The sequence below is a fragment of the Entelurus aequoreus genome, linkage group LG20, assembly GCF_033978785.1.
Source record: "Entelurus aequoreus isolate RoL-2023_Sb linkage group LG20, RoL_Eaeq_v1.1, whole genome shotgun sequence".
Classification (NCBI taxonomy): domain Eukaryota; kingdom Metazoa; phylum Chordata; class Actinopteri; order Syngnathiformes; family Syngnathidae; genus Entelurus; species Entelurus aequoreus.
This window is the reverse complement of record NC_084750.1, coordinates 24371831-24390390: the sequence shown is the minus strand read 5'-3', so window position 1 is coordinate 24390390 and position 18560 is coordinate 24371831. Positions and strand designations below refer to the sequence as shown.

The 18560-nt window shown below is 34.8% G+C and overlaps 1 protein-coding gene across 2 annotated transcripts; it reads right to left on the bottom strand.

Moving 5' to 3' along the window:
• Window positions 1–1659: 1659 nt before the first annotated feature.
• On the bottom strand, window positions 1660–18548 carry dync2i2 (dynein 2 intermediate chain 2). Of its 2 annotated transcripts, none has more exons than XM_062029699.1 (9): window positions 18394–18548; window positions 12755–13015; window positions 12562–12671; window positions 12341–12498; window positions 12166–12275; window positions 7900–8067; window positions 5860–6092; window positions 5459–5616; window positions 1660–2879 (listed from the first exon to the last, which is right to left on the bottom strand). In XM_062029699.1, exons 2-9 carry the CDS (start codon window positions 12950–12952, stop codon window positions 2641–2643), a joined length of 1374 nt encoding a protein of 457 aa, XP_061885683.1. In that variant the 5' UTR covers window positions 12953–13015; window positions 18394–18548; the 3' UTR covers window positions 1660–2640. The 2 variants fall into 2 exon arrangements, with proteins under 2 accessions (XP_061885683.1, XP_061885682.1); XM_062029698.1 differs by lacking the exon at window positions 18394–18548 and adding an exon at window positions 15724–15922.
• Between the last annotated feature and the right edge of the window lie 12 nt (window positions 18549–18560).

Sequence of the window (18560 nt, the reverse complement as noted above, 5' to 3'; positions counted from 1 at the left end):
CAAATGTTACAATTGTCTACGTACTATTTACTATGTTCACATCAAATAATCTTACAATTTACTATGTTCACAAATGTTTCTATTTACTATGTACACAAAAATAATGTTACAATATACTATGTACACATCAAACAATGTTACAAATTACTATGTTTAAAAATAATGATTCTATTTACTATGTACACAAAAATAATGTTACAATATACTATGTACACATCAAATGTTACAATTTACTATGTACACAAAGAATGTTTCTATTATGTACACAAAAATAATGTTATAATATACTATGTACACATCAAATGTTGCAATATACTATGTACACATCAAATAATGTTGCAATATACTATGTACACATCAACATTTTTTACAATTTACTATGTACACCAACATTTTTTACAATTTACTATGTACACAGCAAATGTTACGATGTACATAAAGATTTCTATTTACTATGTACACAAAAATTTTGTTACACTGTACTATGTACACATCAAATAATATTACAATTGAGTATATACATAGAATGTTACTATTTACAAAATAATGTTACTATTTATACAGTGCATCGGGAAAGTATTCACAACGCTTTACTTTTTCTACATTTTGTTATGTTACAGCCTATTATTTTTACTTATTTCAAAATGGAATGCATTGATTTTCCCTCAAAATTCTACAGACAATACCCCATAACGACAATGTGAAAAGGTCTTAAAACATTGTTTGAAAATGTTTTAAAAATAAAAAACTGAAAAATCTAAATTAACTATGTACACAAAATAATGTTAGTTTAACTATGTACACAAAAATGTTTCAATTTACTAAGTACCCATCAAATAAAGTCACAATTAATTATGTACATAAAGAGTTACAATTTACAGTAACTATGTACACAAAAATAATGTTACAATTTACTAAATACACAAAATAATGTGAAGTGAAGTGAATTACATTTATATAGCGCTTTTTCTCAAGTGACTCAAGGCGCTTTACATAGTAAAACCCAATATCTAAGTTACATTTAAACCAGTGTGGGTGGCACTGGGAGCAGGTGGGTAAAGTGTCTTGCCCAAGGACACAACGGCGGTGACTAGGATGGCGGAAGCGGGGATCGAACCTGCAACCCTCAAGTTGCTGGCACGGCCACTCTACCAACCGAGCGATACCGCCTAAGTAAATGTGACAATTTACTTAGTTCTCATCATACTGTTACAAGTTATTAACTATGTACACCAAAGTTTACAATGTATTAACTATGGAAATAAAATAGTGTTACAATTTACTAAGTATACATCAAATGTTAAACTATGTACACAAAATAATGTTAGTTTAACTATGTACACATCAAATAATGTTACAATGTATTAACTATGTACACATCAATTAATGTTACAGTTTAACTATGTACACATCAAATAATGTTACAGTTTAACTATGTACACATCAAATAATGTTACAGTTTAACTATGTACACATCAAATAATGTTACAATTTACTAAGTATACATCAAATGTTACAGTTTAACTATGTATACATCAAATAATGTTACAATTGATTACCTATCTTCACAAAATAATGTTACAATTAACTATGTACACAAAATGTTACAATTTACTATGTACACATCAAATAATGTTACAATTGATTATGTACACATCAAATGTTACAATTTATTAACAATGTACACAAAAAAATGTTACAATTTATTAACAATGTACACAAAATAATGTTACAATTTATTAACACTGTACACAAAATAATGTTACAATTTATTAACAATGTACACTAAATAATGTTACAATTTACTAAGTATACATCAAATGTTAGTTTAACTATGTAAATAGTCATCAAATGTTACAATTTATTAACTATGTACACAAAATAATGTTACAATTTAGTACGCATACATCAAAAGTTGCAATTAATTATGTACACAACAAATATCACAATTTACTAAGTACACATCAAAGAATGTTACAATTGACTATGTACGTGTTTATGGATATTGTCGTTCATGAGGTTATTGTATTCTCAGGGCCTCCAATGGATGGCAAGTGAAGTGCTGAGTTTGTGTTTGAAGACGTCTCACCTGTCATCCTCTTACATTGATCACATGATCACATCTAGTCTGGGCACAGGCTGCTAGGACCAGACAATGTATCCTCTAACAAGATGAGGGGTCCACACCCAGGGAAGAGAGATTTTGCACTTTTTATCACATATATTTGTATACATTTTCCAGAAAACCAAGTAAAGGTGAGTCATGTTTACAGGAAGATTGAAAATATAATCCACACAAAGACAAAGAAGAAAAGAAAACCCACAAAAAAAGTAACCTTCACATTTATATATGGTCCCTTGATTTAGTTGTCACCTAGTGATTGGTGTACTTGCGTAAAGTTTGCGGGTCCTTGGCCTGGAAAACGTTGAAGACCTCTGATTTAGACTTTAGACTTGGTGTCCAGCGAACAAAATCTATCTATAATCTATTATTAAGAGTAGGAAGTGTAAATGTGAATAGTAGAAGACCAGGACCACAAAACATGTAATAAACCAAGATCTAGCTTGTAGCTTGTCACATTAATTGCGTGCACGGTTGTTGATATTCATGTGCAACGCCCCCTTCAAAGCTGCCATTGATCATTCTGCTGCTTGATTGGCTATTTGCTCCAGGAAGTGAGTCTCTGAGGGCTTCTGCTCGCTCAAATCCGTGCTGAGTTTCCAAACGCTGACCATGCCGTCACTTCCTCCTACAGCCAGGAGGCCGCCGTTCTGCCCGTTGAAGGCCAAACACGTGGCAGCCTTCTGGACGCCTTCTGGACCGATGGTAGCTGCTGGTCTTAGTGATCTTCCACTCAGGTCGAATATTTGCACCTCACCTGGGTCACACAACAACACCTTTTAAAGCTACATTTTATATATACTACTGTAGCTTTATTAAATGATAAATAAATGATAAATGGGTTATACTTGTATAGCGCTTTTCTACCTTCAAGGTACTCAAAGCGCTTTGACAGTATTTCCACATTCACCCATTCACACACACATTCACACACTGATGGAGGGAGCTGCCATGCAAGGCGCTACCAGCACCCATCAAGAGCAAGGGTGAAGTGTCTTGCCCAAGGACACAACGGACGTGACTAGGATGGTAGAAGGTGGGGATTGAACCCCAGTAACCAGCAACCATCCGATTGCTGGCACGGCCACTCTACCAACTTCGCCACGCCGTCAATAGATTCCTTCTATTGTCATTGTAAATAACACACAACAAGATTCAGTTTAAAGAACAAAGTGAAAACCACATGAAGCACGCACAGCCAAAACAATTCCATATACACACATGCCTAAGAAATATGCAGTGATCATAAAATAGGCAATTTCTGTATTAAAAAGACATTAAAATGTATTAGGATGATAGTAAAATGTATTAAAAAGATAGTTAAAATGCAGGTTTTAGTGCATTATTTAGTTTGTTTAGTTCTTACACTATTCATACTAGCACTATACTTATATTATATACACTATACTAGCACTATACTGAAAGCCAGAAATCTTGCTTGTTGTAGGTGACCAAAAACTTATTTTACAGAGGAATTTACCAATAAATTAATAAAAAATCCTACAATCTGATTTCCTGGATTATTTTTCCCCCATTCTGTCTCTCATATTTGAGGTATACCTATGATGAAAGTTACAGGCCTCCCTCATTGTTTTAGGTGGGAGAACTTGCACAATTGGTGGCTGACTAAATAAATTTTAGCCTCACTGTGTGTGTGAACGTGTGTATAATATAAATAAATATATATATATATATATATATACATACATACATGCATACATACAAAGTATTAGTATATCTATTATATGTACTGTTTATCTACTTGCTCTATACTGATGTCTATTACATATGCTCTATATCTACTAGCTCTATACTTATATCTAATACATACACTATATATACCTTCTCTATACATATGTCTATTATTAAAGATTAAAGTACCAATGATTGTCACACACACACTTAGATGTGGTGAAATTTGTCCTCTGCATTTGTCCCATCCCCTTGGGGAGCAGTGGGCAGCAGCGGCGCCGCCCCTGGGAATCATTTTGGTGATTTAACCCCCAACTCCAACCCTTTGTTGCTGAGTGCCAAGCAGGGAGGTTATGGGTCCCATTTTTATAGTCTTTGGTATGACTCGGCTGGGATTTGAACTCCAACTTATATACACTATACTAGCTTTATACTTATGTCTATTACATTTGATTTATGTATACTGGCTCTATAATTATGTCTATTATATACACTATATATACTAGCTTTTTACTTATGTATATTATATAGACTATATATACTAGCTGTATACATATACTGTATGTATTATATGCACTCTATACTCGCTGTATTTACATCTATTATATACACTATATATACTATCTCTATATTTAAGTCTTATGCTCTATATATACTAGCTCTATATATCTATTATATACACTATATATACTAGCCTTATACTTATGTATATTATATATGCTATTATATCTGTGTATATATATATCATCCATCCATTTTCTACCGCTTGTTTATATATCTGTATACATATATATATATATATATATATATATATATATATATATATATATATATATATATATATATATATTTTCTACTGCTTGTCCCGTTCACTCACATTCACACACTCGGGCCAATTTAGTGTTGCCAATCTACCTAATATATATATATGTATGTATATATATATATATATATATATATACACACCCTAGCTCTCTCTCGCTCTATTTATATATGTATATATACACACACATATATATATATATACTAAATGGTAAATGGGTTATACTTGTATAGCGCTTTTCTACCTTCAAGGTACTCAAAGCGCTTTGACACTATTTCCACATTCACCCATTCACACACTGATGGTCAGAGCAGCCACTATTCTTATGTCTATTATATATGTTCTATGTGTACTAGTTCTATACTTACATCCATTGTATACACTCTATATATACTAGATCTATACTTGCATGTATTATAAACACTCGATATATACTAGCTTTATACTCTATATTATATGTTTACACCATAGAAATACACTGCAGTATTATGAAGTATTCTAATAATAACTTTGCTTTACCTTGTCTAGTATTATGACCAATGATATTAACTTTGTTATACCTTGTCCAATATTATGAATGATGATATTAATAACATTGTTGTACCTTGTCCAGTATTATGAATAATGATATTAACTTTGTTGTACCTTGTCCAGTATTATGGATGATAATTTTAACAACATTGTTATACTTTGTTCAATATAATGAACACTGATATTAATAATGTTGCTGGACTTTGTCCAGTATTATGAATGATGATATTAATAACTTTGTTGTACCTCGTCCAATATTATGAATGATCATAATAAAAACTTTACTGTACCTTGTCCAGTGGCTGCAGCAAAGACCAAAGGTCGGCTTGGAGACCACTGCACTTTGAAGACGTAGGTGTCAGACACTCGTAGTGACAGCAGAGGGTTGTTTTGCAGCAGAGAATGCAGGTGAGTTAGACCGTCTGTCCCTGCACTCAGAAACAGATTCCTGCAACATAGACATCACTTTAGCTTACTTTACTTGTACCTGTGGACAGGTGAGCAGTATATGGAGTACACAGGTGTGTCTACCTGTGGACAGGTGAGCAGTGTATGGAGTAGACAGGTATGAGGACAGGTGAGCAGTGTATGGAGTAGACAGGTATGTGGACATGTGAGCAGTGTATGGAGTGGACAGGTGTGTGTACCTGTGAAAAGGTGAGCAGTGTATGGAGTGGACAGGTGTGTGTACCTGTGAAAAGGTGAGTAGTGTATGGAGTGGACAGGGCCGCTGCCAGGTTTGAAGGAGAAGACCGCGGGAGCTCTCAGTGGAACACTTTGACTTTCAGGTGGAAGAGCAGCGGGTGTTTGTGAGGACAGAGAGCATCTCAGCAGAAGACCGCCCTCAGAACCAACAATCAGAGTGTCTGGGTCCCAGGTGGACAGATCCATGGAGGTGACGCCCACTGTGACAGTTCCTTGGACCTGCACACACACAAACCCAAAAACTGAATCGAAGAAATCATCTCCTAAAAAGACACTTTGGAAAACACAACCTGATCATGAAATTATTGAAGAATGAGAACTGTAAGTAAGTTCCATAAGTAAGCTCTGTAAGTGGGTAAGTAAGTAAATAGGTAGGTAAGTAAGTAAAATGTTAGTAAGTAGGTAGGTAATAAGTAAGTAAACATGTTAGTAAATAGGTAAGTAAGTAAATATGTTAGTAAATAGGTATAAGTAAATATGTTAGTAAAATACACTACCGTTCAAAAGTTTGGGGTCACCCAAACAATTTTGTGGAATAGCCTTCATTTCTAAGAACAAGAATAGACTGTCGAGTTTCAGATGAAAGTTCTCTTTTTCTGGCCATTTTGAGCGTTTCATTGACCCCACAAATGTGATGCTCCAGAAACTCAATCTGCTCAAAGGAAGGTCAGTTTTGTAGCTTCTGTAACGAGCTAAACTGTTTTCAGATGTGTGAACATGATTGCACAAGGGTTTTCTAATCATCAATTAGCCTTCTGAGCCAATGAGCAAACACATTGTACCATTAGAACACTGGAGTGATAGTTGCTGGAATTGGGCCTCTATACACCTATGTAGATATTGCACCAAAAACCAGACATTTGCAGCTATAATAGTCATTTACCACATTAGCAATGTATAGAGTGTATTTCTTTAAAGTTAAGACTAGTTTAAAGTTATCTTCATTGAAAAGTACAGTGCTTTTCCTTCAAAAATAAGGACATTTCAATGTGACCCCAAACTTTTGAACGGTAGTGTAGGTCAGTAAGTAAATATGTTTGTAAATAGGTAAGTAAGTAAATATGTTATTAAATAGGTCAGTAAGTAAATATGTTAGTAAATAGGTCAGTAAGTTAATATGTTAGTAAATAGGTCAGTAAGTAAATATGTTAGTAAATAGGTAAGTAAGTAAATATGTTAGTAAATAGGTAAGTAAGTAAATATGTTTGTAAATAGGTCAGTAAGTAAATATGTTCGTAAACAGGTAGTAAGTCAGTAAATATATTATTAAATAGGTAAGTAAGTATATATGTTAGTAAATAGGTAAGTAAGTCAATATGTTAGTAAATAGGTAAGTAAGTAAATATGTTAATAAATAGGTCAGTAAGTAAATATGTTAGTAAATAGGTAAGTAAGTAAATATGTTAATAAATAGGTAAGTAAATATGTTAGTAAATAGGTCAGTAAGTAAATGTGTTAGTAAATAGGTAAGTAAGTAAATATGTTAGCAAATAAGTAAGTAAATATGTTAGTAAATAAGTAAGTAAGCAAATATGTTAGTAAATAAGTAAGTAAATGTTTGTAAATAGGTCAGTAAGTAATTATGTTCGTAAACAGGTAGGTAAGTAAGTCAGTAAGTATATTATTAAATAGGTAAGTAAGTAAATATGTTAGTAAATAGGTAAGTAAATATGTTAGTACATAGGGAAGTAAGTAAACATGTTAGTAAATAGGTCAGTAAGTAAATATGTTCGTAAAAAGGTAGGTAAGTAAGTCTGTAAATATGTTCGTAAATAGGTAAGTAAGTAAATTTGTTAGTATATAGGTAAGTAAATAGGAAAGTAAGTTAGTAAATATGTTAATGGGTAAGAAAGTAAGTAAGTACATTTGTTAGTAAATGGGTAAGTTAGTAAATATGTTAGTAAAAGGTAAGTACGTGGGTAAGTAAAAAAGGAAGTACATTAAATAAATAAATTGGTAAAGTACATAGGTAGATAAATAAGTGATATAACATATGATGTAAGTATATTTATAAGTGTGTGTTTACTTTGAAGTTGGTGCCGCAGGAAGGAATCTGTTGTTGGATCAAAATAAAAGCTGATTTCACATCAAATCTTCCTTGCTCGGAATTTAGAGTCCACAGCAGAAGTCTTCCCCCTGAACATGCGCTCAGAACACCAAACTCTCCTTTGGTGTTCAGGGGCACCCACGTCACCTACACGCACGCACACACACACACACACACACACACACACACACACACACACACACACACACACACACACACACACACACACACACACACACACACACACACACACACACACACACACACACACACACACACACACACACACACACACACACACACACATTTTAGCTATCATTCAATGTAGTACTTTGTAATACTATTAATAGTAACAATATCACCATAATATTAATATTACTAATAGTAACAATATCACCATCATTTTTAATATTACTAATAGTAACAATCTCACATTGTGTTACAAAAGTAGTGTTTGTAAACGCGCATCCCGCGTAGGCTTGGGTGAAAACTGGAAATGGCGCGCACCCAGACGCACCGCCTTACTTTAGAGGTGTAGCTCTTTGTTGTAAAGATAATAATCCTTACACAGGCTCATACAGAAACCTTGTTATAAATTTTACTTCCTCTATTTAGTCAAGTTGAATGTCTCGTTGATGCAGTGCCAGACCGAGGACCTCACTAAACAATCCAATCTCCATCCGTCCATCCATCCATTTTCTTCCGCTTATCCGAGGTCGTGTGGCGGGGGCAGCAGCCTAAGCAGGGAAGCCCAGACTTCCCTCTCCCCAGCCACTTCGTCCAGCTCTTCCCGAGGGATCCATAGGCGTTCCCAGGCCAGCCGGGAGACATAGTCTTTCCAACGTGTCCTGGGTCTTCCCCGTGGCCTCCTACCGGTCGGATGTGCCCTAAACACCTCCCCATAGAGGCGCCCAGGTGGCATCCTGACTAGATGCCTGAACCACCTCATCTGGCTTCTCTCGATGTGAAGGAGCAGCGGCTTTACTTTGAGCTCCTTCCGGATGACAGAGCTTCTCACCCTATCTGTAAGGGAGAGAGCCCTGCCCCCCTTTGGAGGAAACTCATTTCGGCCGCTTGTACCCGTGATCTTGTCCTTTCGGTCGTAATCCAAAGCTCATGACCATAGGTTAGGATGGGAACGTAGATTGACCGGTAAATTGAGAGTTTGTCAATCTCACGATCCAGCACTGATCCCAAGAGCACAGTTGCTCTTGGGACTTTCCTGACTTGTTCAAGTCAATGATTTGTTTATTCAGATCTGTGCTGAGCTCCTTTGACTTTCCCATTGTCGCGTTTGTAACCGAGTCTAATGACTGCATCACATGAGCCCTATTTAAATGGGCTCAAGAGAAGTCAACAGATGTTGTCAATCATAATCACTCACATGAAGTTAAGAGGCCATGCCATGAAGCTAATTTGATTTGATTGTAACTTTTCTACATCACCAAAATTGATAATGTATGTTACTGTATGTATACTTTTGACCCAGCAGATTTGGTCACATTTTCAGTAGACCCATAATAAATTCATAAAAGAACCAAACTTCATGAATGTTTTTTGTGACAAACAAGTATGTGCTCCAATCACTCTATCACAAAAAAACAATAGTAGTAATTATTGGAAACTCAAGAGAGCCATGACATTGTTCTTTTCAAGTGTATGTAAACTTTTGACCACAACTGTAGATATAGATATATAGCTAGCTTAGATAAGATGACTGGACAATTAGTTTGAGTTATTAGCTTCTGTCTTAAACAGCTCAACACCAAATGGACATACACGCTTTTAATGACAATTTAAAAAAAAAGACCTGCACTGCGTTGGTGTATCCCCGAAAGAATTGATATTCCTGCTTCCTGGTTTAGAAACCAGTTTCACGCATTAATAACACAAAATGTGGATCGTTACGATCATGCTTTGGTTGTCAGATATGTTTGCTAATGTAGTCTGTGACATTTATAGCTGAATAAATGCTTCTGATATTCTGTACATTACATGTACAAGTAAGTAAAATATTTGATTCTTCAAAAATGTAGTGGGTGCGGCTTATATACCGGTGCGCTCTATCGTCGGGAACATACGATAGTTAACACATTGTATAGCTTTTACCTTTAAAGGCCTACTGAAATTAATTTGTTTTATTTAAACGGGGATAGCAGATCTATTCTATGTGTCATACTTGATCATTTCGCGATATTGCCATATTTTTGCTGAAAGGATTTAGTAGAGAACAACGACGATAAAGATCGCAACTTTTGGTATCTGACAAAAAAAAGCCTTGCCCCTACCGGAAGTAGCGTGACGTAGTCAGTTGAACATATACGCAAAGTTCCCTATTGTTTACAGTGATGGCGGCCAGAAGTGAGAGCGATTCGGACCGAGAAAGCGACGATTTCCCCATTAATTTGAGCGAGGATGAAAGATTTGTGGATGAGGAAAGTGCAAGTGAAGGACTAGTGGGGAGTGGAAGCGATTCAGATAGGGAAGATGCTGTGAGAGCCGGGGGTGACCTGATATTCAGCTGGGAATGACTACAACAGTAAATAAACACAAGACATGTATAAACTCTATTAGCCACAACACAACCAGGCTAATATTTAATATGCCACAAATTAATCCCGCATAACAAACACCTAGGTGTTTGTTATGCTAGCTCCTAGCTCCTAGCTCCCGTCCATATAACCCGCCAATACAATTCAAACACCTGCACAACACACACAATCACTCAGCCCAAAGGACCGTTCACCTAACCCAAGGTTCATAAAGCTTATATATTTACCCAAAGTTACGTACGTGACACGCACGTACGGGCAAGCGATCAAATGTTTGGAAGCGCGCGGGTGGGACCTGATATTCAGCTGGGAATGACTACAACAGTAAATAAACACAAGACATATATATATTCTATTAGCCACAACACAACCAGGCTTATATTTAATATGCCACAAATTAATCCCGCATAACAAACACCTAGGTGTTTGTTATGCTAGCTCCTAGCTCCCGTCCATATAACCCGCCAATACAATTCAAACACCTGCACAACACACACAATCACTCAGCCCAAAGGACCGTTCACCTAACCCAAGGTTCATAAAGCTTATATATTTACCCAAAGTTACGTACGTGACACGCACGTATGGGCAAGCGAACAAATGTTTGGAAGCGCAGCTGCGTACTCACGGTAGCACGTCTGCGTCTGTGTATCCAAATCAAAGTAATCCTGGTAAGAGTCTGTGTTGTCCCAGTTCTCTACAGGCGTCTGTGTATCGAAGTCAAAGTCCTCCTGGTAAGAGTCTCTGTTGTCCGAGTTCTTCGATCTTGACTGCATCTTTCGGGAATGTAAACAATGAAACACCGGCTGTGTTGTGTTGCTGACTTCCCTCGCAAAATACTCCACTTCGCACCGACAACTTTCTTCTTTGCTTGCTCAGCTTCTTTCTCCATAATGCAATGAACAAATTGCAACAGATTCACCAACACAGATGTCCAGAATACTGTGGAATAATGAGATGAAAACAGAGCTATTTTGTTTTGGCTTCAATGGGGTACCATACTTCTGTTTCACTGGCTACGTCACGCGCATACGTCATCATCCAAAGGAGTTTTCAACCGGAAGTTTAGCGGGAAATTTAAAATTGCACTTTATAAGTTAACCCGGCCATATTGGCATGTGTTGCAATGTTAAGATTTCATCATTGATATATAAACTACCAGACTGCGTGGTCGGTAGTAGTGGCTTTCAGTAGGCCTTTAAGATGATACTGAGGGCGACTTTGTTGACTTAGTTTGACGCGTGCAAATGATTCAACGTCCAGTATTGTGGAAATATGTTTGGATATGACAATCCGTTTATTTTAAGATATCAAAATGAAATCAAATGTAGGCTATAGAACATAATGTAATTGTTAGTATGCTGACCTTGAATTAAACATTGTCACAGCAGCGAGACCTGACCACGCACGGCACGGTCAAAAACTGTTTGTGTCCCCCCTGCAATCGCACCTGAGTGCTACCACCTGAACCCTAGATTAAATGAGGTTACCATGGCAACCACACCATAGCAACGGTCCCACCCCTAATGGGGACCAGTGACAACCATCAGCATGAACAGAGGCCAGCAATCATTTAGAGAAAACAAAATAAAAACAATATAAACAAAATAAGGAAATTTGGCTCCAACACACATTATTATTGCGTTACCTGTAATATTTTTACGATAAAAAAGATGATTGATAAGTGTCTCACCTGACAAACAGGTTCTCTGTGACTGTCTGCTGACATGCCAGTTTGTGCCAGCACGGGATCTGTCGTCTGACTGGTGTCCCAGACCAGCACTTCTCCGCTGTACAAACCACCTGCAGCACATGTTTCTTGTCATGCATGCAGTGGCAAAATAAATATTCCAAACAAATCTGAATACCCGCAATGAGGGCCGGCTGCTTGGGGTGGCAGCACAGACACGTCACTGCCGTAGAAACATTGATGACCACGTCCGCTTGTTGAGGCTTCAGACCTCCATGGTCTAAGTTCCACATGCAAACATAGGACTTGTCCTGGTTCCAGTCCCCTTCCGCCATCCTGCCGCGGCACAACAAAAGTGTTTGATTGACAGCCGGCATTGTCGTTAACACGTAAACGCACCGGCCATAAGCACAGGCGATGGACGCTCCGGTACAAGTCCACGATACGCTCGTCACGTGAAGACATCGCTCCACGGCCTTGGGATGTTGAAGTTGGTGAAGACACAACACCTGCACAACAACACACACCCCTAATGTACATGACTCTATTTATAAACATAATTTTGTTGGTAAATTCATGATTTACTTCTCACCTTCTGATTGCGTTCTTCCCAGTTGACCTGAAAGTCATCAAAAGCGTGACTCTTGGCGTTCCTGACCAGCTCTCTGATGACGGCGGCTTCCACGCGGTGCACAAACTCCTTCAGGCGCTCGGAATGAAGCTCGTGTTGTTGATCCTGAAGGAACTTTGGACTTAAATGATCCTGCTGATCAGTCTGAGTACTTCTCATCACACTACACACACTTTGTACTCCTGCTTCAGTGCTGTCAATCACTCTGGTCTGACAGCCTCTCTGAAAAACACACACACACACACTTTAGGAAATAGGTGGTTTCATTAAAGGCTTAAGCAGACTACATTTTTTTATTAAAAAATAAAAGCTACAAAAACAAATCCAACCAAAATTATATATATATATATATATATATATATATATATATATATATATATATATATATATATATATATATATATATATATATATATATATATATATATATATATATATATATATATATAAATACATATATATATATATATATATATATATATATATATATATATATATATGTATATATATATATATATATATACATATATATGTATATATATATATATATATACATATATATGTATATATATATATATATATACATATATATGTATATATATATATATATATATATACATATATATATATATATATATATATGTATATATATATATATATATGTATATATATATATATATATATATATATATATATATATGTATATATATATGTATACGTACGTATATATACAGTATATATATGTCTATGTATATATATACACACATATATGTATATAAATGTAGATATATATATGGAGAGATATATATATATTTATATATTAGTATTTACATTAGGGGTGTCCAAACTTTTTCCATTGAGGGCCGCACACTGAAAAATCAAAGTACGAGGGGGCCAATTAAAATATTTTTCATTTTCCAAATCCAAACAATAAATACATTTTTTTTAACATTCAGGGCTCCCTTTAAGTTTGCTCCCGGGGACCCAGAAGGGACTCAGTCATAAAAATGTTAGAATAAATCAAATATAAATTTTTAAAAAAGTCAACACTTAAATCTCTAGTCTATTTGTTGATGGGATGTTATCTGTTTTATTTGTTTATGTTTTATGCCCTTAACTGTCTAAACCCAGTTCTTTTAGGGCAAAAGCACAAAATATGCAATATTTTCCCCCCAAAATGTTAAATTAATTTGACTCTTAAATAGATCAATAATTCCTAACAACATTGAAGTATTTTTGAGCAATGACACTAAAATTGTTTGGTATCCAAAAAGCCCAATCATACTCATAAAAGTGTTAAAAATAAATCATCTTTTTTTTTTTTACTTTCAAGGTCAGCTTCAGATCTATCCGGCGATTGTTAGTTTTTATTTAATTTTGTTATGTTTTTTGTATTTTTGTTTTATGCCCTTTTTGTCATAGAAAACTTAGTTTTTTATGGCAACAATATAAAATATGCAATAGTTTTCCCAAAAAATGTTCAGAGTGGAATATCTGATGTGAATTAATTGGACTCTTAAATAGGTCAGTAATTCATAAAAACATTGATTAAGTTTTAGTATTGACAGTTAAAAAAACATCCCACTAAAATTATTGGGGATCCAAAAGGGTTCCACTCATAAAAGTATTAAGTAAGTAGTAAGTAAGTACATTTTATTTATAAAGCGCTTTTCACAGATAAAATCAAAAAGTGCTGTACAAAACATAGGTGAAGTAAAACAACAACAGGGGCAACATCATAAAAATAATACACAGTGGATTAAAATTGATAGTTAAAAGGTGCATTAACTAAAAGCTTTGCTAAAAAGAGAAGTTTTCAAATGTTTCTTTGAAAGTGTCAACACAGTTTACACTTTTAATTATTAAAAATAAGTTAAATTAAAAATAAAATAAAAATTTAAAATAACAATTAAAAATAAGTCGTACATTTTTTTTTTTTTACTTTAAGTGCTTAAGTTTCTAGATCAAATTGATTATTAGTTGTTATTTATTTTTTAAATGTTTTTCTGTTTGTTTTATGCCCTTTTTGTCAAAGAAAATTTTGTTTTTATTGCAATAGTTTCCCCAAAAAATAGTGGAATATTTGATGTGAATTAATTGGACTCTTAAAAAGTTCAATAATTCATAACAACATTGATTTTAATTCATTATTAAGTTTTGAGCAATGACAGTAAAACAATCCCACTAAAATTCGTATGGATCCAAAAGGGTTCCACTCATAAAAGTGTAAAAAACATCAACTTCAGATTTATCCAACGATTATTATTTTTTATGTGTCTTTTTGTTTTATGCCGTTTTTGTCAAATAAATATTTGTTTTTAATGGCAAACACACAAAATATGCAATATTTTCACCAAAAAATATTTAAAATTTGAAGTGAAGTAAATGGACTCTTAAATAGATCAATAATTCATAACATTGATTTTAAGTCATTATTATTTTTGAGCAATGACAGATTTAAAGAAAAACAAAGCTTTTATGTGGGCTCTGTACCGAGGATGTCGTTGTGGCTTGTACAGCCCTTTGAGACACTTGTGATTTAGGGCTATATAAATAAACATTGATTGATTGATTGATTATGGCAGCTTTGTGTTATTAGAGTCCACATTGCAACATTTTCTCGTTACATTTGTTTGCTCTTTTAGTCCACATTTTTAATGTTTTTTTTTATTTTTATGTGCCTGGGGCCGTTAAAAAATGAGCTGCGACCCACAAATGGCCCCTGGGCTAGACTTTGGACACCCCTGATTTATATACATATAATATTTTCTTTTGAGTATCACATAAATCAAATCAAAAAATGGCAAAACACTTTGATACATTTTGTACATTAAAGATGCTAAAAGCGACCACACAGCTATCATTAGAGTAATTATCTAGTAATATAAAATCAATAATTGATCACAGTACTATTAGGTGAACAAACGTACCGATTCCTGGGCCAAATGCTGACATTTTGTCCATGATGACTCAATACTCACAGACATTTGATGCTCGTCACTAAACATATCGATAAATTATAATTATTCTTCTCAAAATATATCAATAAATACTATTTCCTGTCCTTAAAACACATGAAATTACACTAACGTTGTTGTCATAACAGCCGTCAACAAAATCGTCTCTTCTTTTTCTTCTTCTATGGTTACTTCTTCTTCTCCTCCTTTGGTGGTGGCGGCAATCCAGTTTATATGTGCAACAGCGCCACTAAGAGGATGTTAGAAGAGGTGTTGTGAATACTGTATGTCAGGGGTGTCCAAACTTTTTCCACTGAGGGCCACACACGGAAAAATTAAAGCATGTGGGGGCCATTTTGATATTTTTCATTTTCAAACCATACCAAAATATATGCATTTTTTATTTATTTTACCTTTAGGGGTCCCGGGGACCATAAAGTGTCTCAGTCATTAAAATGTTAAAAATAAGTCTGATTATTATTATTTTTTAATTATTTAACGCTTACAGTAAATCTCTATATCAACTTCAAGTTGATATGAAGTAATACAAATTTTAAAAAAAAGTTTTATGACTTTTCTGTCAAAAACAACTTAGTTTTTTTTATAGTAAAACTAAAAGATGCAGTATTTAGTAATTAGAGCCCTAACAGATCAATAATGCAGGACACCATTGATTTTAATTATTTCATATTTTTGAGTAATCACAGTGAAAAGATAAATAAAAAATCACTAAATATATTTGGGATCCAAAAAGTGCCCCACTCATAAAGTGATACATTTTTATTAGGTTTTTCTTTTACTTTCAACACTTAAGTTACGAGATCAACTTCAGATATATCTGTCGATTTTATGCTGGAACTATTATTTTGTTTGTTTTATGCTCTTTTGTCAAAGAAAACTTTGATGTTTTTATATGGCTACTACACAGTATATGCAATATTTACCACATAAAACATTTTAAAGTGAAATATTTGAAGTAATTGGAGCCCTGAAAATAATTCATTATAACATGGATTTTTTGTCTTTTTTTTTTTTTTTTTGAGCAATGGAAAAAAAAAGAAAAATGAAGAAAGACAAAAGAAAAAAAAACAGCCTGCATGGCAGCTTTTGTGTCAACATTGCAACTTTTTCTCGTTAGATTTCACCTCATTCCACTTTTTTTAATGTTCTTTTTTATTTTTACAATAGTATTTCCAGAATGTGTGGCGGGCCGGTAAACAATTAGCTGCGGGCCGCAAATGGCCCCCGGGCCGCACTTTGGACACCCCTGCTGTATGTATATCAGCCCCATATAAATAGGAATATTTATCATCATTATTGGCTATGTCTAATAAATACTAGCATCATGGGATCGATACTTTTGTTGCAGTTTCCCCTCGATACGTACAGGAAATCCCTCAAATGTCCTCACGGTGTTTATGTAGCTGCAGTTTCTCTCTCTGACTTCATTTTTCTAAAAGATTTGCCTGCAATGGAAGTTATTTTTCTTTAAGTTTTTACGTTCAAATTTATGTCATAATGCTTTTTTTGTTCATTTGCACAAGTGACGTTTTTCTTAATTAATTGTGTGTCATTAAATACAATAGGGGGTTATTGTTTTCATGTTATACTAATATAGCAGATGGTTTTATATTGTATTTTGTCATGAAATACTTTTATCATATCCAATTTGCATCACATGTCATTGATAGATCACTGATAGATAATTAATGATCATAATAACGGATCATTTATAGATAGATCTCTAATAGATCACAAATAGATAATTGATATATCGTTGGTATATCACTATCAATTAACTTTCCTCCAGAAGGTGTTATCTTTGTCTATGTGATGTCAGATGAAACAAAAATTGAGCTGTTTGGCCACAATACCCAGCAATATGTTTGGAGGAGAAAGGGTGAGGCCTTTAATCCCAGGAACACCATGCCTACCGTCAAGCGTGGTGGTGGTAGTATTATGCTCTGGGCCTGTTTTGCTGCCAATGGAACTGGTGCTTTAAATGGGACAATGAAAAAGGAGGATTACCTCCAAATTCTTCAGGACAACCTAAAATCATCAGCCCGGAGGTTGGGTCTTGGGCGCAGTTGGGTGTTCCAACAGGACAATGACCCCAAACACACCTCAAAAGTGGTAAAGGAATGGCTAAATCAGGCGAGAATTAAGGTTTTAGAATTCCCAAAGTCTTAAACGTGTAGACAATGCTGAAGAAACAAGTCCATGTCCGAAAACCAACACATTTAGCTGAACTGCACCAATTTTGTCAGAGTGGTCAAAAATTCAAACAGAAGCTTGTGGATGGCTACCAAAAGCGCCTTATTGCAGTGAAACTTGTAAGCAAATATTAACATTGCTGTATGTATACTTTTGACCCAGCAGATTTGCTCACATTTTAAGTAGATCCATAATAAATTCATAAAAGAACCAAACTTCATGAATGTTTTTTGCGACCAACAAGTATGTGCTCCAATCACTCTATCACAAAAAAACAAGAGTTATAGAAAGTATTGAAAACTCAAGACAGCCATGACATTATGTCCTTAACAAGTGTATGTACATTTTTGATCACATGTGTGTTTATTCTACAGGTGTAGCTTCAGTATTTACTCTTTCATTAGCAAATATTATAGTTCTAAAACTTACCGCAGTTCTCTGTGGGTTGGAACATGATCAGTAAGTCCAAGTTGAGTGTCAAGATGATTTACCAAACAGATTAATTAGCGTGTTGACATGGAAAATTCAGCAGTGGAATGTGCTCTTTTCCCCATGTTACTGCTGGGATCAACTGATTAAAGACATCAGCTTGGTGC